The 24,790-nt window shown below is 38.7% G+C and overlaps 1 protein-coding gene and 1 long non-coding RNA gene across 2 annotated transcripts; one reads left to right on the forward strand and one right to left on the reverse strand.

The window, feature by feature from the left end:
• The first annotated feature begins 885 nt into the window (after positions 1–885).
• LOC122198452 lies at positions 886–23,325 on the forward strand. Its single transcript, XR_006192989.1, has 9 exons — positions 886–965; positions 13,715–13,853; positions 15,978–16,127; positions 17,175–17,412; positions 18,366–18,458; positions 20,846–21,122; positions 21,290–21,359; positions 22,404–22,496; positions 23,245–23,325. It is a non-coding gene; the product is annotated as an uncharacterized LOC122198452 (long non-coding RNA).
• On the reverse strand, positions 21,011–24,567 carry P2RY1 (purinergic receptor P2Y1). The gene is made up of 2 exons (XM_042903072.1): positions 23,172–24,567; positions 21,011–21,095 (listed from the first exon to the last, which is right to left on the reverse strand). Exon 1 carries the CDS (start codon positions 24,332–24,334, stop codon positions 23,210–23,212), a length of 1,125 nt encoding a protein of 374 aa, XP_042759006.1. The 5' UTR covers positions 24,335–24,567; the 3' UTR covers positions 21,011–21,095; positions 23,172–23,209.
• Between the last annotated feature and the right edge of the window lie 223 nt (positions 24,568–24,790).

Below are 24,790 nucleotides of genomic sequence, written 5' to 3' on the forward strand. Positions count from 1 at the left end.
TGAGTAAAAATGACTTCTTTTGAACCATGAGACTGTGTCCATTGTTCTGCTGTTGTCTCAGGGAAGAATCAATGCTTTGGACCATAATACTGACCATAAACTTATAATAACAAAATCATCCCACTTTCTATTTAAGAATAGACTTTATCAGAAGACATTCCCTTCTTTTTTAAATGGAGAAGGAATATGCTACATGCCCATATGAATACTAACAAAACCCCAGTGACCGTTTGTATTATCATCATTTGTCAGGTAAAATGCTTTATAATGCCACAAGGATTACCTAATTAAACAATATATTTATAGCAACAATGTATATAATTAATATTAAAGGATTACTATTGATTGTAAAAGCAAATTTAATTCTTAAACAATCTCAAGCCACAGTTGAACAATATAATAAATTTTTCTTTCCTGAATCATTCAGGACAAACTGCCAACCTGATGTCCCATCACCCTAGAACATTGTGATGTGTATTTCTTACAAACAAGGACGTTTTTCCTACACAACTAAAATTCAAGGAGTTACCACAAATATATAATTAACTTTTAATCCTCACATCCCATTTAAACTTCATCAATTGTCCCAATAACGACTCTGTAATAAAAGGCTCCAGCTTAGAATCATAGGATATATTTAGTTGTCAGATCTTTTTGGTCTCTTTCCTCTGGAACAATCTTTGCAGTCTTTCTTTGCTATAATGATCTTGACACTTGAAATGTAAAGACCAGCTCTTTTGTAGAATGTTCTGTTTGGGTTTGTCTGATGATTCTTCATGATGAGATCCAGGTTGTGCATCTTCGGCAGGAATATGACAGAGGTAATGCTGTGTTCTTGTTGAATTCTATCAGATGGCACACAATTTTGATTGGTTCCATTACTACAGAAGCTCACTTTGATGCCCATATTAAGATGGAGTCTGCAAAACTTCTCCAGATAAAGTTCATTCTCCTTGTAGCAATTGGTAAGTGTTTCGTAAGCTGGTACTTTGAAACTCAGTCACTAACCCATTTCTCACCAAACTTTAAATGTGTTCAGTTATTTCTACCTGATGGACTACAGTTTCCTACATTATTCAATGGGTTGTAGTTGGTCCCTACCATTATTTATTCAGATCTCTATATTGATCCTGATAGGGCCATGTGGGGACACTCCTATGTACACCCTCCTCATCCTCCTTAGGTTTTACACCTCACTCCAAGCCAACTTCCTACAGACCAAATGCCCTCTCAGCCTGCTGGGCTCTGGTATCTTGATCTGGGCCACTGGCACAGATGCCTACCTTGCTCTTCTCTACCTAGCTTTAGGACTAAGTTTTTGTGGGAGAGGAGGCGGAGAAAAAAGAGCTAAAATTACAATTTTACAATAAAGTGTGTAGCTTTAAAATTCTGCAACTTAAGGGTGCCTGGGAGGCTCAGTCAGTTGAGTGTCCAACTTCGGTTCAGGTCATGATCTCACATTGGTGAGTTCGAGCCCCACGTTGGGCTCTGTGTTGACAGCTCAGAGCCTGCAGCCTGATTTGAAGTCTGTGTCTTCCTCCCTCTCTCTCTGCACCTCCGTGGCTCATGCTCTGTCTCTTTCTCTCAAAAATAAACATTTAAAAAAAATTAAAATTCTGCAACTTACAACACATCACTATTATATTTTCTCAATTTCATATTTAAAAAAAACATCAATTTAGACAATTCATACCTCTATTGGAGCTTATTGGTCAGAAATTGCTTTGAAATTTCTTCTAAATAAATCTTCTTAGTGCTTGTCTATGGGTGCCTTCTGAGTCGGCAGGAAAGAACATTGAGGGAGGATCTAGTCATCCGAAGGAGAGAAGACTATGATGGATTTCTGAAAGGCTTCTTTCAGAAGCTTTACAGTATGCAATTTAAAGTGTCTGTTCACTAAGGAAAATAATAGAGTATGGAAAAAATGAAAGATCTTTTTTGATTAGTGTGTAAAAACATTGCCTTTTAAGGTTATAGAACGGTCATGGTGTAACTAACCAGCTTAAGACCTGTATATTTTCTGCTGTTCAAATGTAAACTTTAACCCTTATTTGACCTCAGTGGGCTATATACTGTTGAAGAAATCTGTCTGTGCACTTTGAGAAAATGTCCAGACAGGAGGGAGTCCAAACAAGGGAACTCTGCTTTCTAAGGCTCCCACCACCCTGAATGATCTGTAGTGCTATCTGGCATTCCAAATCTGTACTGCCTTGTGATATCTCTTCTGCCTCATATCAGTCCTCCTGCTTGTAAACATTTTATGTTTCTGCTTTGCTTCATCAACTAGGCTGTAAATAATTTGATTATATAGATGATACATTTAATAACTGTTCTTTTTTCTTTGATATCATCCAAAATAGCAGTAGGTATGTAATTATAGAATGAATTAATTAATCAGTGGTCTAATCACTCAGTTAACTTAAGTACTCAGTATTAACCACACTTTTAAAACATTTTCCACCCTTAAAAGTCCCTGGGCTTGGATTTTTCAAGAAAGAATGAAAGAAAAAAAAAGCTCTTGCATTTAATGATCATGTTGTCACTTGTTACAGATTATGAAACTTAAAAATATTTTTATATTGGATATTTTTCCAATTTTATCTTAGAAAATCGTCATGACATTCCTAGGCAGTTCATCCCTATTTGTACATAGGATCAGAAATTGATAGGGCAGATGAGAGATTTCCTCATATTTGTAAAAAAGTCAAGAAACAATTTTAAAATATAATATTCCTACCTTGCCCCAAAGAAAATGCCTTAATATCATCAGATATTTGATACTATTCATGGAAGAGAATTACCAATGTCTTCAGGAAAATACACAGCTTCACCCATCATATAGTTTGTTTTCCAACTGTTTTTCCAACTCGGCCTTAACTATACCAGTTATCTTTAATCAGGAGTTCAACAAATCTTAAAAAAAAAAGTTCAACACATTTAAACAGTATTATTATTACATAGATGACCAACAGAATATCTCTCCAGGACATGAGTCAAAGTACATCATTCAGCATCAGCAAATGCCATTTTGAGACCATTCTGAGACAATGAGTATTTTACATAAAAGGACTGAAAGTATAAAAACAAAACTATTGCTTTTCTTTCTTTCTAAATGAATTTTTTTCTATCAGTGACTACTACTAATAGTAATTGTACCAGATGACGAGTTGAGGATTTAATATATAAAGCAGAAACACACCCCCATCACATCCCTGCTTAGACCTTCTCATCCTTTCTGTTGTCTACCAGGCCCAGGTGTGATATGCCCTCCTTCCCCTTCTTCCTGAGCACGTTCTCTCATTACCCATCCCTGTTTCTTCACATGTTACAGTCCCTGGGAGAGCCAAACTAGTTTCTGCCTTTGTGCCTTGATTTGTGCTATTCTCTCTGCTTGCACTGCTGGTAGTGCAAAGTGTAGTTTGATGGGTATAAAGAGGGTACAGTCAGTCACCTGTGTGGTTTTTTTTTTTTTTTTAATATCAGCTCCTTCCTTCTCAAATTAATATGCACTGTAGGCAAATAGAGCGTGTTTTCTATGCAAATATCACTTCCAAAAAAGTCCCCTCAAAGTCCTTCCAACCAGATTGCTGCCCCCTACCTAGGAAGTCTGAAGTCCATTGTCTGAAAGGTCTTTCCCTATTTCTTCACAGCTGGCTTCTCATCATGCAAGGCTCAGGTCAAATGCCAACCCTTCAGAGGCATCATGTCTTATTCTTCTTCGCTACTCTAGTCACTCTCTTCTTACTATATTTCTTACCATGTTTTGTTTTCTTCATAGCACTTGTAATGAGCTGAGATGAATTTATCTTCATTGTCTTTTACTCGTCATGTGTATTTTTATAGTCATTTATAAATACAATGAGAGTGGGGATTGCGTCTGTTTCGTCCCTGTTATGTCCCAACTCTTATAATGGTGCCTGATATGGTGGAGGCACTCACAAATCTATCTGTTGAATGCATAAAGGATGATTTCTTTGCTTGATAAAATTGGATACTTGGCCCGATTCTGAACCAGATGACTCTAGCAATATATTTAGCAATCCTATGACCATTTCAATTGCCCTCTAACCAGTATTTCTTCAGAATATTTAAATCTTGCCCTATTTATAACAAAATACTTTTTTTTTCAAAAATTTTTAAATGTTTATTTTAGAGAGAGAAAGACAGAATGCAAGCCAGGGAGGGGCAGAGAGAGAGGGACACAGAATCCAAAGTAGGCTCCAGGCTCAGAGCTGTCAGCACAGAGTCCGATGTGGGGCCTGAACCCATGAACCATGAAATCATGAACTGAGCTGAAGTCAGACATTCAACCAACTGAGCCACCCAGGCACTCCAACAAAATACTTTTAAATAAAAGAAAATAAGTGGGCTGGAAAACACAAAATTTTATGTATTAGAATTCTATTTTGAGACCCAATTAATCAAAAGAGGATTTCCCCCATCCCTCTTCCCAGAACTGGCATGGCTCCTCCATTCACCCCATCCATCCCTCAGGCTAGAAATTTGGACGTTATGTGAGATCTAGACTGTTCCCTCTTCCCCATTCCTCCACATTCAATGAATCCTGTTGATCATGCCTCCTAAATATCTTTCTGGCCATTCATAATGGTGCCCACTCAAGTTGTGATTTCCTCATGCCTCAATTAGCATGCACTCAAATACATATATGAATCTTTAAAAAAAATTAAAAAAAAAACATGTTCAACTGCAGTATAGTTGACATATATTAGTTTCAAGTGTGTAAATAATTTTCTTTATAGTTTAATTTCCTCATCTTTTTGCAACATTTTTCAAGGAAGAGTAATGCTGAAAAATGAGGGGAAATTACAGATATCATTGTTAAAAATGTACAGACCTTAGGCAAATAGGTTCAAGTATAATTATTAATTTAAAAAAAATGTTTCCCCAAAAGGTCAAAGAGATCCCTGAGATACGTTAATGTTCAGAGAATTTTATAGATTTTTCTAAATGGCATCAAGTACAATTTGCCAACAAAACTAAAATATAATGTAAGCTTTTCTTATTTGCTATAGATTTGTAAACTATGAGCTTGTTTTAGTTTCATATTATATTTTGTACTGAATAGTCAGCTGCTATTGGGTGGTAATGTAGTATTTTAAGAATCTTTTAAGAAAAAAAAAGTTGAAAGCATAATTAATTGAGAGTATTTCTCATGACAAAGCAGATTAAATTGTAAGTAATATTGGAAGACATAGTTGTAGCAATATGGAGCTAAATGCATTGTGGGAAATTCACATTGCTCAAGTGGTGTAATTGGCTGTTTCATAGAATAATTGCTTGCATATAATTATGATCAACTCCACTTTTACCCCAAATAATTGTTTGTATAAAAGCAATTTTGGAGGTCTAGATATTTGTTCTAGATATATATATAGATATTCTAGATACAGTATTAAATATTTATTGCTTTGTAGGCAGGTAGATCAAAAGAAATGCTTGGATGTTTTTGATGTGAAGTAACTATATAGAAAACAATGGACTAGTTGAAATAATTTATAAATTTACATGCAAATGAATTGAAAAACCCGGTATTGTCATTTCATTTTTTTTTTTTTTAATGTACAAGAAGGGTTTACTTCTTTAATTGCTAAACATCTAGTTAGGTGATAATTTTCTTATTATGAAGAAAAACTTCAGTATAAGAGCACCAAAAGATTATTACTTTTGGCAGTTGGTTTTATTTTGGGGGGGCTTTTAAATTGTGGTATACTTTATTTTGTTTCACTTTTTATTGAAGTATAGTTGACACACAATATTAGTTGGAGGTATACAATGAAATTATCCAACATTTATATACATTATGCAATGATTGCAGGATAAGTCTAGTTACCATCTGTCACCATAGATATTCAAATATTACTGACTGTATTTCCTGTGCTGTACTTTACATTTCCATGACTCATTTTCTAAGTGAAAATTTTACCTTCAATCCCTTTCACCTATTTTGCCTGCCTTCCTCCCCTCTGCAACCACCAGTTTGTTCTCTGTGTTTGAGTCTGTTTCTGTCTTGTGTGTTCATTTGTTTTGTTTTTTAGATCTCACATATAAGTGAAGTCATTTGGTATTTGTTTTTCTTTGTCTCGGCAGTTGATTTTAAAACTGAATTGATATGAAAAGAAACACTAGAATCCACAAGTTAAGATTTGTTGTGCCATATAATGGAATTTGACAAGGCTGAAAAGATTTCAAGTCCTAATGAGTACTGTATGAATGCTAACAGGAATACCATGGGGAATGACTGCGCTTGCCAGAATTGGATTTGGAAGCAGCAGGAGTAATACATCCTGGCAACCAGGGTCTGCTTGTTCTTTCAGAGTTGAGACTTGAACAACAACAATATAAACAAAGAAACACACTCAACAACATTACACTTCAGAATCACTACATTTTGCTACTTGATCTTTCACAGCAACTGGTTCTCTTGATTTGTTCCTGAGAACACACTGTTCCTTTCTATTTCCTTCTTGACCCTCTGCCCTCTGGCTGCCTTCCCCTCCACTCTAATCATCTCCTTATTGCTAAGCCTACCGCTCTTGTCTCCCTCCATGCTCATTCTTTTTCCTCATTTGCTCCTGCTGATCAGTACTTCCTTCTGGGTTTCTTAGACATTCTATTTCCTCCTTCCCTTCGTTTCCCTGGGTAGTCTGTCCTGGCCTCCTCAGCTGAGTCCTTTTGGTTGGACACCAAGCCTCTCAGGTTTCCCTCCCCTTGCAGCTGATTCTGTTAACCTCCTCAGACAGCCTCTGCCCAACTCCCTTCCCAGGTTCCCAGCCCCACACTGCAGCATTCTCCATTCATTGACCACTAAGTGCCAGGCAATTGTACAAAGAGTTTTACACAAATGACCTCATTTATGCCCTGCAGTAATACATTGAGATTGGTATTACCAACCCTATTTTTTGGATGAGAAAACCGAGGCTCAGAAACATGAAGTATCTTGCCCAATTTCTCATGTTTAATAATTGTCTTTACTAGAATTTGAATCCAATTGAGTCTCACTCTTAAACATGTAAAATATTGTCCCCTGACTTAAGCATTCATATCACAGCCTTGACCTTATGGTGTGATTTTCCTCATCTTCACCTCATTCAGAAGATGAATTTCCATCTTGCACGGCCCATCTGGCAACTAGATTCCTCTATATCTGAGCTTCTACATGGTAAATCACTCCTATTCTTCTCAGCTTGGCCAAGGGAAATTAGGGAAAGTTGGGAAAGAGAAGGGCATGCAAAGTCTAGCCTTTCTTTGCATCTTTCAGGCATTTGATGAGCCCTGTCTTGAAATGACATTCCAGGATATGGAGACCCAGTGATGAACTGACAGGTATGGGTTCACAAGTCAACCTAGTAAAGTGGACAGACTATCTGCTTGATGCAAAGCTTACTGGCAAACTAGGGAGAAGTTGATGCCAGACCCTGATAAGGAACAAGCTTCCATTTCCGCACAAGTGTCACCACTGAGCTTTGTGACAGGATATGGCAGGATGGATTTTGTTACAACTCCCTCCTCTTCCTGACCTCCCCTAACTCTCTCTTGATCTAGTCACTTTGTGTCTCATGAGCCAGTTTTTAATCTAGCATGATGTCTTCATTTTAGCCTTAGTTTTAGCACACTGCTGGCAAGCTCTCTCTCTCTGGCTTCCTCTTGATATATGGCTCTGGTTGCAAGCTTGACTTTGCCATTCTAGTCCCACCCTGGCTGTCTGTCTCCACAGGTACCACGAGTTAAAACCTAGCCAGCCCATGGATAATTTACATGCATTTGCAAACGTCAATCTCACTGGGCCTTCTGCTTTCCTTGCCCTCTCCACACCTCCCTCACCCATAGGTGACTGTTTTAACCCCTGGCTTCTCAGTGTACACTCCACTCTGAGGTTAACAGTGCCAAGCTATTAGAAGACCAGCCATTGAAATCTGTGTATTTGCCAAGATCTTGCCTTCCATCTTCTCCTGGGGACTCACTCCTTCTCTTTCTCACGACCTTATCATCACTTCCAAATCTACCTAGCCTTGAGAGTCTCTGTTAAAAACTCTTACTCTGAATCTTGCCACGGTGTGTAAAAGACATTCCTGAGAGTATTTGTCTTTTGCTACAGCTTCCAATTTAAAAACAAAAATTGAGTATCAACTCTAATATCTCAATTTTATATATTCTCTCTCTTTATTTAAATAGAACTTGATTGAGTAATTATATGCATACGATAAAATGTACTCCTTTTAAGTATAGAGCTTGAGTACTGAAATGTTGATACCGCAACACACACTGAAACAATCAAACGCATCCCCCGAGAATCCCCTTGTGCAGCTTTGTAGTCAATTCCTCATCCCTACACTGTTCTGGCCCTGGACAATTACTTCTCTGTTCTCTGTCACCCTGGGTTAGTTACGCCTATTCCAGAATTTTATATACATAACCTAGAATGTACTCTTAGAGCTTCTTTTTTTCAGTGTAGCAGTTTTGAGATTTATCTGTGGTGTATGTATTAGTAAACTGTTCCTTTTTGTTGCTAAGTAGCATTCCATGGTAAGGATCTACCACAATTTGTTCTGTCATCCATCTGTTGACGGATACATATTTCTAGGTATGCCTAGTCTCCTTCAGTCTCTCTCTCTCTCTCTCTTTAAAATTTTCTTATTTGTTTTGAGATAGAAACAGAGCAAGCAGAGGAGAGATGACAGAATCCCAAGCAGGCTCCATGCTGTCAGTGCAGAGCCCAACATGGGGCTCAAACTCAGGAACCATGAAATCATGATCTGAGCTGAAACCAAGAATTGGACACTTAACCGAGTGAGCCACCCAGCCCCCCTCTCTCTTTTTTAATTTAACTTTTTTATTTTGAGATATAGATTCACATGCAGTTGCTAAGAAATAATACAAAGAAATCCCAAGTACCTTCTACCCATTTCTCCTAATGGGAACATCTTGAAAAACTGTAGTAGGATAGTCCAACCAGGATACTGACATTACACGGTCAAGATATATAACATTTCCATCACCACAAAAGCCCTCATGTTACCATTGTTTCGTTCCATCTCCATTTGCTAATGTTAGCTGCAGTTGTTGGTGGTGGTGTTAACAGATGCTCTTTATCAAGTTGAGTAAATTCCCTTCTGTTCCGATTTCTCTGAGAATTCCTATCAGTAATACATATTGTATTTTGTCAAATACTTTTTCCTTAACGGTGATGTGATCATGTGATTTTTCTTCAGTCTGTTAGTATCATGATGACATAGATGACATTTTAAATATCAGATTTGTGGGGTGACTGGGTGGCTCAGTTGGTTAAGTGTCTGACTTCAGCTCAGGTCATGTCTCACAGTTTGTGAGTTCGAGCCCTGCATCGGGCTCTGTGCTGACAGCTCAGAGCCTGGAGCCTGCTTCGGATTCTGTGTATCCCTTTCTCTCTGCCCCTCCTACGTTCACACTCTGTCTCTCCCTCTCTCTCAAAAATAAATAAATGTTAAAAATTTTTTTTAATAAATATCAGATTTGCATCCCAGGTCACACTTGGTCATGATAATTTTTATATTTTTAAAATATTTTTATAATTCTTTTTATTCTTGTATTCTATTTGCTACTATTTTGTTAAGGATGGTTGTGACTATATATATAAGGGGTACTCTTCTATATTTTTTTTGTTTTTTGGTTTTATTTTTGTACTGTCTGGTTTTGGTATCATTGGTAACACTAGTTTCATATAATAAACAGGTAAATATTTCTTCTTCTGTTTTCTGGAAGAAATTTTGCAGAATACATATGAATTTTTCTTTGAATATTTGGTTGAATTCTCCAGTGAAAACTACCAGTCCTAGAGATTTCTTTTGGGGGGCTGTTTAAGTTACAATTTCACTTTCATTAATTGTTACAGGGCTATTTAAATGATTCATTTCATATTGGGTGAGTGTGATAACTTTGTATTTTGGGATGAGTTTTATCAAAGATACCAAATTTTAGTGTGTCAAGTTGTTTCTGGTAGTTCTCATATTACTTGTTTAATAGCTGCAACAATTTCAGCCATAACTAATTTCATTCATTATATTGATAATGGGTATTTTTTGGTCAGTTTTACTAGAGATTTATCATTTACATTGATCTTTTCAAATACCTGTCTCGTTTCATTGATATTTTTCTAGTGATTGTGTGTTTTAATATCTCATTAATTTCTGTTCTTTATTATTTCCTTCCTTCTGAATGCTTTGGGTTTTCTTGTTTTTTATTCTTTTCGGATCTTCTAGATTCTTGAGATGGAAGCTCTGATTATTAATTTAAGGATTTTACCATTTTCTAGCTAAGAATTTAATGTCATAAATTCCCCCCTCAGCACTGCTTTAGCACTAAGTTTGCCTTGTTCCCCGTCTTAGGGGAGAAAACATTCAGTCTTTCACCATTAAATAGAATGTTAGCTGTAAATTTTTCTTAAGGCAAGCTTGCCTTTTATTTATTTTTTAAAAGTTTATTTATTTTGAGAGATAGGTTGGGGGAAGGGCAGAGAGAAGGGGAGAGAGAATCCCAAGCAGGCTCCAAGCTGTTAGCACGGAGCCCGATGCTGGCCTCGAACTCAGGAGCTGTGAGATCGTGACCTGAGCTGAAATCAAAAGTTGGACACTTAACTGACTGAGCCACCCAGGTGCCTCTGTAATTTTTTAATAGATGCTTTTTAGTTGTATTCCACAAATTTTGATAGGTCACATTTTTATTGTAATTCACTTCAATCTATTTTTTTTTTAATTTCCCTTGAGACTTCCTCTCTGATGCACGGATTATAAATTATTCAAAAGTGTGTCAGTGGAGCACCTGGGTGGCTCAGTCAACTAAGTGTCTGACTTTGGCTCAGGTCATGATCTTGTGTTCTGTGAGTTCAAGCCCCGTGTCCAGCTCTGTGCTGACAGCTGAAAGCCTGGAGCCTGCTCCGGATTCTGTGTCTCTGTCTCTCTTTGCTCCTTGCCAGTTTGCCCTCTGATTCATTCTCATTCTCTCCCCCTCCTTCCCTCCCTCCCTCTCTCCCTCCCTCTCTCTCTCTCTCTCTGTCTTTTTCTCTCAAAAATAAACACTAAAAAAATTTAAAAAAATAAAGTGTGTCATTCATTTCCAAGTGCTTAGGTATTTTCCTGTTATCTTTCTCTGATTTCTAGTTTGACTCCACTGAGGTCAGAGAACACATTCCATATAATGTCAGTTCTTTCAAATTTTTTGAGGTTTGTTGTATGACCCAGGATGTGAGCACTTGAAAAAAGCCTGTGTTCTGTTATAAATGTCACTTGGAACCTATTGGTTGGTCATGTTGTTGAGTTCTATGTACTTGCTGATATTCTGTCGTGTAGTTTTATTGTTGGAAGAAGGATGTTGAAGTCTCCAACCATATTTTTGAATTTGTCTCTTTTCAGTTCTATCAATTTTTGCTTCACATATTTTGCAGTGTTGTTTTGGTGCATACCTTGGTGAGTTTACCCTTTAATCATTCTACAACATCCACTGCTGTCAATTTTCTTTGCTCTTTCTTCTAATCTTTTAATATGGCTACTCCTGTGTTTCTTTAATTAATGTTTATATGTCTTTATTCTTTTACTTTCAATCTGCTTATATTTGAAGTGAGTTTCTTACAGACAGAATAAAGTTAGGTTTTGTTTTTTAATACAGTCTGTCAATCTGTGTGTTTTGCTTGTGTATTTAGTAGACACATTTACATTTTATGTTATTATTGATAGGTTAGGATTGAATTCTATCGTATTTTTTTGTCTTTTGTTTTGTTGTGGTTTTCATTTCTCTGTTTTCTTTTTTCCTTTCTGTGGGTTACTTGAATATTTTTAGAACTCCATTTTGTTTCATTGACATTATTTTTGAATGTGTTGTTTTGTATTACTACTTTAAGTTGTAATTGTAGCTATTATATTAAGATAACTTTCCCCCTTTACTGCTGTCATTTTCCCAGTTCAAGTAAGTATAGGAGCCTTACCTCTCTTTATTTCTTGTTACCTTCCCCCATTTAAAAAGTAATCATCTTAAATATTTTGTCTACATACATTTAGAACCAAATCAAACACTATTTTTTGCTTTAAGCCCCAAAGTTTATTTAGAAAATTGAAAAGAAGAAAAATCTATTCTCTTTACCCATAATTTTGCTTACCGTGTCCTTGGTACTTTTTTAATGTTTCAAGATTTTCCTTTTACACTTTTCTGAAGGCATAAAACCCCTGAACAGAAATAGCTTTGTAGTGTATCTACGGAAGTGGACTGGGAGGGTTCATGGGATACTCCATGCCTTCCCAGATCCCAACGGTAAGACACTGTTATCCCAAGAAGAGCGTGATACCTGCTCACAGAACCAGAAACGAAGGGCTTTGTGAATAGCAACAAGGGTGACTAAACAGAATACTGCACATACATAGGTCACCTCATGAGTTGCAATGTTAAGAGATGACAGTGTGTACCAGATGCCCTCCTTTCAACAATTCGATGCCTTTATGGATGTAAGTCACAAGTTCAAGAAAAAGGGCAGGAGAACTGAACAATGTGAAATTAAAACTATGCCAGATTATCCAAGAGAGGCTCAAAACATTAAGGTGAAGCATAGAAAAATAAGTGGAATGCTTCTTGCAGAGGAGACCTCAAGGTTTACACACTATATTCACATTTTGTACACCTCTGCTTTCCTTTCCAACACTCCATTTCCATCAGAAATAACACCATTATTCCTGATTCTCCAGATGGAACCTCGGTCATCATTGGCTTTTCCTTTTCTCCATTGCACTCACACACCACAGCTGTTATTTCTTCCTACAAAGTATTTCACGCTTCTGTCTCCTTCCACTGCCACCACCACCGGTCTTTGAATGTCCTCCTGGGAGCAACAGTGTCTTAGGAGGTTGCTGCCTCCCTTGCCAGATTCTCTGCAAGGTCATTACCCGAATTTAAAACTTTGCATGGATTTCTATTGCCTAATACAGTAAATTCAAACCTCTTTGCTTGTTCTTTCACTCTGCGGTGTTATTTTGCCTAGTTAACCTTAACTTGTTTCACCCTCTGAGCCCATAGTGAGTCTATTTTCTCTCTTTCTTCTACCTAAGGCCACCCTCTTTGCAACCCATTGCCTTTGCTCATTGTTTTCTTCATACCCCAACCTCCAGATAAAACAAAAACGAGGCTGATACCTTCCCTTCTTCCTCCTGAATATTAAATTCCATCCTGCCTTTAAACCCAACTGTGTAACATATGCCTTCATGAATATATTTTCTCAGTCCGTTCTAGTTCAGCCAAAATTCTCTTCTCTGTGAAATCCTTTTACACTCACAGATTGATAAAACTTACCTCTTCACTGTTCTCTGTTCACAGACATTTTTGTGCCAATCTAAGTACCTTCTATATTCATGTCACTGTTTTGGAGGCAAGGGATATAGTAAAAATATTTTCTCATGATTAGGCACAAACTTTAACCAATCTGAATGGACATCTCACCAAACATCCATTAGTCTGTTCCCGTGCGTTAATTGAATGTCATTCCTGCTTGGGAATACACCATATATTCCTAAATCAGCCCCATCCCTATCCTGGCCACACCTACCTGAGGATAAACAAAAACACTGACTGTGGGAAATGACACAACATTGGCATTATAGTCTGTCTTAGGCCATGTCTATTGCTGTGTAACAAACTATCCCAGAAGACATAAATAACCATGGTTTTATTTTCCTTATAGGTTTTTCACACAAGTCTCAGACAAGGTGCCTTGTCTTTGTCCTATGATGTCTGAGGCCTCAGCTGAGAAGACTCAAGCAGCTAGGAGTGACCAGAATGGCAGGGTATTTGGATCAAAGTCTTCTTCATGTACTTGTTTGGTATGTGGGCTGGTAGGATTTGAATGGCTAGAGGCTCTTTGGCTTGTGAATGCTCTGTCTCCCCACACCCCTCACCTATACCCCTACACCTCTCTTTTCAGCACCCTGTGGCCACAAGGTAGTTAGCTTCTTACATAGTAATTCTGAGCTGCAAGAGAGAATGTTCCGAACAAGGCAGAAGCTATGTAGCTTTCTATGACTCAGGCTTAGAAGTCATATTCTATTGGTCAAAATAACCACAAACCCTCTCAGAACCAAGGAGAGGGACCCTACATCACAGTTGTTAGAGAAACGGCAATGAATTTGCAGTCATGTTTTAAAACACTGCACAGCTCTCAATGCCTAAGGCTAATCCATTCCCTTTTCCCCAATTCCATCAATTTGAGAACAATCTGTCTTGACTATGGGGAAGCTTATTGCCAAAGTTGCTAATGGACTATTGGTTATTTACACCCTAATGGAATATTAGGTCTTTCCATAACCTTCCTTTTTTGTCCTCATGGTCTAATATGACCCCTTTGGTACAAGTTTCCTTGTCACAAAACTACTCTCCTCCAGTTCACTCCCCTCTCCTCCCATTTCTACTCTTTATTGACCATATATATCTCTTCCCTTTTTTGGGACTGTGTTCTAGAGACACAATTCCTTCTAAAGGAAGGTTCTATACTCACAGGCATCTCTTCCTAAAAGCTGCTAACAACTCCTCAGTAAAATATCTCCCTTACTCATTTTCCCCATAGAGGCCACTTTTATCTTGCTACCTTTACATACTAGAGAAGGGATAGGTATTCTAGCTCCCGCTACTTGCCCTCTTACTCATTGCTGCCATCTACCAACCTTCATATCTGACCCTGTAATCTTTTTGCCCTATAATATTCCTATCACCTAGTGACCCAGCCAATGCCCTAGCCTCACAGTTAACTTCTGTCCTCTACTATGATAGTGTTCAACTTCAGTACCCACATCCACTCCTTCCCTAGACTACGCCTTCCCCTTTGTCTTTTTCTTTTTTTTTTTTTAAGTTTTATTTACTGAGAGAGAGGGCACAAGCTGGGGAGGGGCAGAGAAAGAGGGAGAGAGAGAATCCCAAGTAGGTTCTACTCTGTCAATGCAGAGCCCGATCCTGGGCTCAAACTCACAACCATGAGATCATGACCTGAGCCAAAACCAACAGTCAGATGCTTAACTGACTAAGCCACCCAGGTGCTCCTCCCCTTTGTCCTTTTGATGTCATCCATCTACTTCAATTTCCCCCATGGACATTTTCCCTTTGGCATTATCAAGCAATGTCTCTTTATAGCTTTTTCTGTCTCTGTTTTCTCCTCAAAGTACTAATTTGTTTTCCTCAATCTCTTCACCAAAACACTTTAGTGATCAGAAATAATTACTATTTTTATGACTCTAACAGACTCTTGATAGTCCTCTCTGTAACAAGTGACACAGACTTACCTCCTCACTGAAACTCTCTTCTGAGACCGATTTCCTCAGGAGGCTGTTGTGAATCTTCTAGGATTCCAGTTCTTTCCGTTCAGTATTCTCCTCTGTCATCCCAATGTCAGTAGGCCTATGGTTTACCCCCTCCCCGTAGTTATCATTTGTGAATGGACAATTTCCAAACCTCTATCTTTTGCTACAACTTTGTCCTGAACTTCGGAATGGCATTTGTAATGACATAGTGTATGTTTCTGACTGCATATCTTTTAAATATCTCCAACTTAGCAAGCACTGCAGGCTTAAATACCACCACACCACAACAGGGAGATATTACTAAACTAATTTTGCAAGGAAAGTAGTAATAATGATGGTGACTGATTTTAAAAGAAAATAAGCAAATGTGAAATCTACATGCTAAGCTATTTCAGCGAGGCAGAATTTTTTCATATACAGGATGGATACTGATTATTATAACCAGTGTCTTCAGGGATAGGCAATTCTTTCAGATTATCTGTCTCACTGAAAATGCCATTCAAGAATATCACCTCTGTGTTTTTATTTTAAGCTCTGTAGGCAACTTTTTGATCTATAATTAAATTGAACAACAGGCATATGTCTTATTGTGACTGGGATGTAACCATGGTATATTCATAAACTGGTGTTCTGGTTGGTAGATGATTCTCTTGTCAGTTTTCTTGGTGTGAGTCAGTGCTCCAGAGTTGGTGAACTCTAGGTGAACTGTTGAGATCAAGTTTCTGTATCTGCAAAACTGAAGATCAGACTTTGGACTGTGGCAACTGAAAATAGACTGAATCTGAGAGGTGAAGCCCAGCTAAAAAGGTCAGCATACTCTTCTTGTTGATATATTTTTAGCTGCACACATTTTGATTTGCATCTTTGTTCCACACAGTGTATATCACAATGCAAAACATCAAAAAAGTTGAACACTTGCTTATTACCTGACCTCAGATATTCAATGGAGAGTCCAAAAGGAAATATATGCACTCAAGTCCACAACAAGAAATTCTAGGAGACCCACAAAGTCTCCACGGCATGAAAGAACATAACAGAAATAAAAATAGTAATAGAAACAAACAACGGCAACAAAACAGCATATGGGGTGGCAAAGTCCTTAGCAGCCTCAAGAATGATATACCTGACATTTACTGAGGGTATATTGTGAAGTGCCTTGCATTTTTTTATTTCATGTAATTCTCCCAACATCTTTGAGCTGCCATTTTATGCCCAATTTATAATTGAACACAAAGCCAGAAGAGGTAAGCAACTGTCCAAGGTACACAAGTAGTAAGTGGTAGAATTTGGTTCAAACCTAAGACATTTTGAGTGCAAAGCTGCTACTCTTGAACATAGTGGACATTTACTGCTTTACTGTTAACTTTTCATACCAATGAGACTGGTATGAAGAGCTAAGCTTCAAAGTTTACATACATCTGTTTCAATTATAGTATCTATGCTACAAATAGCTCTCCTTGCTGATGTAAGCTTAGATGTAAAATGTAAGCTGAATGCTGTCTCTTTGGGAGTTGCAAATGTGATCTTAAGAAGTATTGTAAAAAGAGGACACATAAAACAAAATTAACAACCAAGTCCCTCTTTATTTAAAAGTCATTTTGAAAAAAAAAAAAAAAAAACTCTCATACCCTATTCTTGTAACCCCATACCTATACTGAGTAGTGTAGTTTATGTTTTTTGACTAGGTCCTCAGAGAAATCAAATGACCTCTAAGAAATCAAATGCCCACTGTGACCCAAGACACAAGTACATACAAATAACATGTTACTTGTATCAATATAGCATGTGTTTCTGAAATGAAAATCACAAAGCCTTAGTGAGTAATGGAGTCTGGCCTGTTTTGTTTTGTTAAAGAGAGCTCATCATCACCCACTAACGGGTCAAAATCTATAGTTTGAAGAGTCCTGCAATGTGGAAGGAATGTGCAAGCAGGAGTGAGAATCCTGAGTTCCTTGTTGCTCCACTTTTGAATGGAAACCTGTACTCTCACCATCAAACCAAGGTGATAGGATTAAATCAGATCATCTCCACGGCCTCTGTTTCAGTGGATTGAGGATTTCCCACCTTGATACTGGTGATTTTTCCTCATCAGGTAATCCGGAAAAGCAGTGCATGTTTCCTCTGTGTGCAGTACTGACTGGCCCCACATGCCTCCTGTGGTCCTACGCCTTTATCCAGGTCTATTTTTAAGGGGCTGCAATACTGTCAGCTGCTCAGCCCCAGGGCCTGACTGCATCCACGGATCTGTCCCAGCAACTATGCTAGTTGAAGATGTCAGTCCCCAGGGTCCACCCCAAAGCAGCATAACCTTATAGGGTTAAAGCAAGTAAGCATGGGAGTAACATCAGTATGGATGTGTAGTGACATCTGTTGTATCTTTCATGCCTCATCCCATCAGACTTCTAAACCATAACAGATCTACTTTGAATTTTTTTTTACATTTGGAACTGGGAACTCTGACCATATCTGGGGGCAAAATTCTCAGCATTCTGAAAAGAGCATAAACTTCTGGCTTATTAAAATAAAAGAATTTAAAAGCAGGAGTATTGGGGCGCCTGGGTGGCTCAGTCGGTTAAGCGTTCGACTTCGGCTCAGGTCACGATCTTGCGGTCCGTGAGTTTGAGCCCCGCGTCGGGCTCTGGGCTGATGGCTCAGAGCCTGGAGCCTGCTTCCGATTCTGTGTCTCCCTCTCTCTCTGCCCCTCCCCCGTTCATGCTCTGTCTCTCTCTATCTCAAAAATAAATAAACTTAAAATAAATAAATAAATAAAAGCAGGAGTATTTACTTACAGGGAATGAAGGTTCTCTGTCTGACTCTAATCCCAACGTGACTTTGAAAATCAAAACATTCTCACAGCTTCGTGGTAAATTCTTAAATCAGAAAAATATGACTTTCTGTATTATTTCTGTGTATGCACTAAATAAACATACATACCCACAAAACTCTACCTAGCTGATTTTAGTAAGGGAAGATTCTAGTATAGCTAATTAAGGAGTTAAAACTGTACCTTAAAGCTGCAAGTAATTTACACTTTACTACCCACAGGATTCTGTGACGGGGCACCTGTCTTAGCAGACGACCAGAAAACTCAACACAGGACCATTGTGCACTTACCTTCTCTGCCAAGGAAAAAAAAAGGTAACGGTTTAAGCATACTTCCCTTCCACTCTACACTTCATCACTATACAAGACTCGACATACATTTTAATAAAATTGAAAGATGCAGGCAATATAGGCTAATGGATAAGCAGAAACCACAAAGAATTATTAGTATTATCACTTCCATGGATTAAAAATTAAAGGAGAAAAGATTATAGCTAACATTTAAAACTAGTATGAAGATAGGTATTGATTCTATATTTTTCCTCAACATAAATAATCTTATAAATTAGCCTATACCAGAATTCTTTAACATTTCCCTAGGCCACAGCTTAAGAAATACATACTGTGTCAGTCAGCATAGTGTATGTCAAAGTTTGGTGAAACTTAGGAGTTTTAACACTATAATAATAACATGAAAGCCATCCAATCACATTTCATAGTTTTATTGAGACTTTCAGTTTTAATTGTCTATAGTAGGTTCAATTCTGTTGATGGTGATCATATCAAAGCTTTCCTATTATAAATAGCAGATACAAAGTTACTGCATGCCTTAGAACACATATACAAACACAATATTGTACACTCATGCATGCAAAATTATAGGAAATATACATTCCTTTTATTAAAAACACAATTACATACAGTTAGTCTGGAATTTGTTAAGCTACCATTGATTTAGATAAACCTGAGAAGGCTCAAAATGTCAAGTAACACTGTTTCCATACTGCTCATTCAATGAAACTATTAATCACAAAGAAATCTAGTCCAACTATGTTAAAATCACAGATAATATAAAAATAAACATTTTTGCAAAAACACAAAAACATACTAGAATTCAAAGTCACAAATTTTGATATGTAACATATATTCCCCTTCATATTAATTTGTAATGATGTGTATGATACAATGTACAACATAAAAAATTGTAACAATTCAGCAGCCAAATCATACACAGTTATCACTATAAAACTTGAAATTCAAGTTACCAACTGAACACCTAAAACATTAAATAGCAGTCTTGAACTTGGTGGTAGTGTGTTACTTAGAAACTCCATCTCAAAGTAATTAAGAGTACACGATTACAACACAAAAATGTAAGCAGAACTGAGGACAGTAACTGATTGCACCAGCTGCCTTTTTCTCTCCCGATTTCCCTAGGTTTTCCTTAAATTCTGATAGATCTGTAATGCCCATTCCTCCAGACTTCTAAAATGTAAGATCTACTTTGAATTTAGCACAAGGTTTTGCATTAGAAATGGAAGCTTCAACCATATTTGGGGGCACAATTCTAAATGTTCTTTAAAGACAATAGAAACTTGACTATGTCATATAAAATATAGACAGTAAGTCTTAGTCTGGCAAAGATATTTTGTATTTGCTATTGAGCTTATGAGAGTTTGACACCCAATTATGTGTATATATAGAACCCTAGATAAAAAGGTAAACATGCAAAAGCATTTCTAGAGAAAATTAACCACTTTGATCATAAAACATTCATATTTTAGATCAAAATCTTAAGACTTGAACATTTCAAGATACTGATATTTTGAAAAGCATACTATACAGTAATTCATTTTATCTATGCAACACATAATGTAAAATACACGAGTGTGACCTATTATACATCATAATAAATATAATCTTACATCAGCATATTTGATCTTGCAAAAAAGTTTTTCAATCTGTACAACTGAAGGACTGTGAGCTCCATCCATAAATACTATGTTAGTTACACTGTGCCCAGCTAAGTTAAAGCTTTAGTAGATTCCTAACTACTTACATATCTTTATTTTCACTAGTCCAATTCCAGCTGCTCTGAGCACGGACATCTCTTGTATCCAAAGGCAGTTTACTGTACTGTTTGGAGTCGATTGAGAAAACTTATGGGTCATAGGTCCACATCATGATTGGTGAACTTTGTGAGAATTTTTAGCCAAGGACTGGAATCAAAGGGTCCTGGAAAATACAGTAGCAGATTTCATGCACCTCTGGCTGGCTGTAGTTTTCAGGCTTTACCACATCCCCTGAGGTTCCAACAGATGGATATCATCCAACTTTTTTAATCCATGGAGAATGGTATTGAATGGGTCAAGAGTTCCACAGTTGGCTGAGTGGTGAGGTCATGTTTTTAATTCTGAAACCTACCCTTTGCTGTATCTCTTCTTGGTCTGTCTTTTTATCATTTTAATCCAAGTGTACGGTGATGTTTAAAGAGTCAAAGATGCCAACTGGTAAGCCATAAACTACCTTCAACTTGGCATTAAAATAGTTCTGTAGTGTGAAATTTAGTTTGATAATTTTGGCAGTGCTTTCATCCAAACGCCAATAGATTTCTGCCTTTACCATTAAAATACCTGCTTACCTCATCACGTTATCAGATCTCTAGCCAATAGTCTTGACCCTCTGTATGTTTTTACCATTAGGACAGATTCTTCCCAGAGACCTCTTTGGGCCTAGAAGGGGTTGGGCAAGATCGTTCTTGTTACTATTTGGCATGTATTCACAAGTTATCATTGTCCACTGTGTGATGTATGAAGAAGAAACACTAGAAAAAACATGCCAAGAAGTAAAAGGGCTTTTCCAGGCACTGGCCACCTCACTGGATCCACACTCCTCTCTGGGAGCTGAAACAATGTGTGGAACATGTATTCAACCATGCTGGCATCCCAAGACCTGAAAGAAAGAAAACTAAAGTGAATGGTGAGGAAATACTATACAAATGCATACCTTTAGCTTGTGAGTTCAAGACTGATAAGGGGTTTGAAATTTCCATCTTGGTCAGTGTAGTGATATTAATCTTGTGGCACTGATCATGATGCTTAGCAGGGATAATACAATAATGATCTATTTTATACCTTTTCTTTTAGTGAATGCTTTGGAGAATCCTAACCAAGAGAACCTTGACTAACTTCCTTCCTCAAAATTGGGGCAGTGGAGGTAGGACATCTACCTGGTTTCTTTTTGATACGGCTTTTGTAATTCTGTGCATTAACCTAAACATATATTAAGAAAAAAAAAAAGCACTTTTTAGTAAGGCTTAACACTGCTTTTCTTCATTGATGTTAGTGGCCCGAGACTGGATAAACTGAAGCAAGTCTCTGAATGTCTCACAAATGCACAGGCCACTCGGGCACTACAACAACTGAAATCAAGCCCCCATTGTCCCGTCCCTACATCTCACAGCTTCTTGCCTGAAGACAGCCTCCAAATTGCTTTACTTACCAAATGCTTTCAAACAAGTTATTTCACCAACAGTTGCAAGCTATCAGATTGGATTTCATTGAGGCTAATTTTGACAGAACTTCTGTTGATGCTAGATTTGTTACGAGTTAGAAATTGTGTTCCCTCACCTTAACTATTCTCCATCATACAAAATTTGACCTGATTCAGTGGCTAGAAATGCAATATTCACTATTCATTTAAATTCAATATTCATTGAAAACTTATTAAAATTACTGAAGCTTTCATTTGTGCCTGGCAGAGGAAATAAAATAAACGACCAGTAATCTTCTCTTAAACTATTAGCCTGATGTGTAGTTTTCAGAACTTTTCAGTGGTATGGTACCTTAGGTAGCCCATAGATAGAATTATCTGTATTTTTCCCTTTCCCCTATAGTTGCAGTTTTTTTCCCTTTAAATATGAGGATGTAAGATCCATTAAATAATTACAGCTTTTCATTCTATCAACATAAATTGTACAAAGTCTACTGCCTTTTTTTGCAAATCACATTTTCCCATTATTTTTAAGAGGCAAAAAAAGAGCTTTACACCACTTAACGTCCTTATTTTAAAATAGTCTCCTCTAAAAAAAAGAAAAAAAAGTTGTCTTTTCCTCACTCCCTCATTTGAGACTATGTTTACAACCTTGCATTGTGAATAACTGTCAACCATCTCCCACTGATAATATCATCATCGTCTTGTTCAACATTCCTCAACCTTGGTCTGTAATTTATCTGTGATTTTTTTACATTGTTTTTACAGCTATGAGTGAGCATTTGTACTGGAACCCAAACTCCTAAGGCATTGCACAACAGTGGTACAAATAAATGTTCTTTATCACAGGAAGTCTAAGAGGTCAGTGTTTGCACGGAACGTACATGAACTTTGATTGTTCCCAAAGCAATTTACCTGTAAGGTAATTTATGCAGGCTTCTAACACCAAACATTTAACACCTAACAGTGAGCAGTTTTCTACAAGTAAATGGGAAATAATCACTTTTTAGGTTTTTAAAAGAAGTGACTTTGCTATTCAATTCTCCAAAGAAACCCAGCCAGCCACCACCTATGTTTAGAGGACCAAAGGGACACCCAGCTGAGATCTCTTCATCTGATATTCAATGCTAAACTCAATTCATTTTTGCTCTACTGTGTTAACTTTGAGAATGTTGAGTTTCAGCTTGTTCCCACCATGGATCACTGACAACTCAGTTTCAAGTGATCAGTTCTCTTAGAGAAATTATTAATATCAAAATACGGCTAGTACTCAGTGCATTTAAGCAGAACAGCTTGTAAATTCTAAGGGCAGATGAGAAAGTAAATGTTTAACTAGGATAGTATAATTTTATTTTACATACTTTTAGTTAGAAACGGAGGCCTTGAAAGTGAACCCCCAACATGCTAAGTGTGGGGGTGGGTGTTTCTCTTGTTTTTCTTGGTTTTTTAACTTCCTAGTCTCTTGGACTGATTTTTCTCTCAACTTACTAGACACTTAAAGGGGAAGAAAGCATTTGGCTGTATTAAGCATCCTACCATGTTACAAAAGTGGGTTTTCGGTGATTCTTGTATCTTCACAAGCTTGTATCTCCATTCTGTTTGAACTCAGATAAAATATTGAGGGTCATGTCTTCACTCTTGGATTGCAAGTTGGCCTCACTTCTTCTGGAAGCCTTCCTGGTGGCCCGGGACAGTCTCCTTCTGAAAGTATCTCCTGCCAAGAAATAGAGAATGGGGTCCACACAACTGTTGAGACTTGCTAGACCTCGTGTCACCTGGTAAGTGGCATAAACCCTGTCATTGAAAGCACACATTTCTGGTGTCTGAAAATCCAGCCGGGCCCGCAAATTCATTGTTTTCATCACATGGAAAGGGATGTAAGAGACAGCGAAAACAGTCAGTACAATAATCACCAAGTAAATGGATTTCCTCCTCAGCGGCGAGTTGTCCAGGTCGTTGTAGATCAGAGCTCTCACAATCAATCCGTAACAGCCCAGAATTAGCACCAAGGGGACACAGAACATGGCCACGGTCGTGCACATGCTGTAGATAAAATAACTTCGCAGGTACTCGTCTGAGGTGGTGTCGTAGCAGGTGATGGTTTTGTTTTTCCGGACCTGGGTACCCGAGTAGAAGAGGATGGGCGAGATCCCCACCACCACGATGAGCCACACCAGCACGCTGATGTAGACCGCGTTCTTCTTCTTGAGCCTGCCCAGAGACTTGAGGGGGTACACCACGCCGCTGTACCGGTGCGCACTGATGCAGGTTAGGAACAAGATGCTGCCGTAGAGGTTCACATGGAAGATGAACCTCTGCAGCTTACACATTGCGTCCCCAAAGATCCAGTCTGTCTTGTTGAAGTAGTAGAAGATGAGCGCGGGCAGCGTCAGAACGTACAAGAAGTCGGCCAGGGCCAAGTTGAACATGTACACGGAGATGCCGCTCCACGGCTTCATGTGGAAGACGAACATCCAGATGGCCACGCTGTTGCCCAGGAAGCCGATTATGAACACCAAGATGTAGACAGCCGGCAGGTAGTAGAACTGGAAGCCCGTCTTGGTCAGGGAACAGGCGAAAGAGGCTGCCGCCACCGCAGCCGTGGAGGCTGCCGTGCTGTTCCCCCAGGGCCAGCCCGGGCCAGCCAGGAAGGTAGCGTCCGTCCCGTTGGGGACAGCCGGCCACGGCCCCTCGGTCATTCTCTCTTCCCAGACTCACGCGGCGGCTCCTAGGGGCAAGCAGCGGTGAGAGGGCGGCAGCGGCCAAGGGCGCACCGAGCATCGGAACAGCGCGTGAGCTGAAGGCAGCGGGTGCGCGGGATCCCCACCGGAGGGGGCACACGCGGGCTCGCCCACGCCGGCTCCGGCCCTGCGGGCCATGAAATCCACCCTGCCGCCGAGACCAAGCTGGGCTGGCAGCCGGGCCACCAACTTCCCCGCCTGGCCACCGTGCTGAGGTTATGCAATAGGGCGCACGGGGCACCGACAACTTTCCGACTGAGCTTTCCCGAGGGGCCGCGAGTCCGCACCGGAGAGCTCAGAGCGCGTGTGCCCGAGGTCGAGCCAAACTCGCAGTGCTGCACTCAGTAGGGGACAAAGGCACTCCCCAGCTTGCTGTCCCCAAAGATCAAGTTGGGTTGGGCATCTTCTTTTCTC

Source organism: Panthera leo, chromosome C2, assembly GCF_018350215.1.
Source record: "Panthera leo isolate Ple1 chromosome C2, P.leo_Ple1_pat1.1, whole genome shotgun sequence".
Lineage (NCBI taxonomy): Eukaryota > Metazoa > Chordata > Mammalia > Carnivora > Felidae > Panthera > Panthera leo.

What these genes read in the sequence shown, in the direction of transcription:
- P2RY1 (XM_042903072.1), bottom strand. Translation starts at nt 24,334, where the DNA reads ATGACCGAGGGGCCGTGGCCGGCTGTCCCCAACGGGACGGACGCTACC.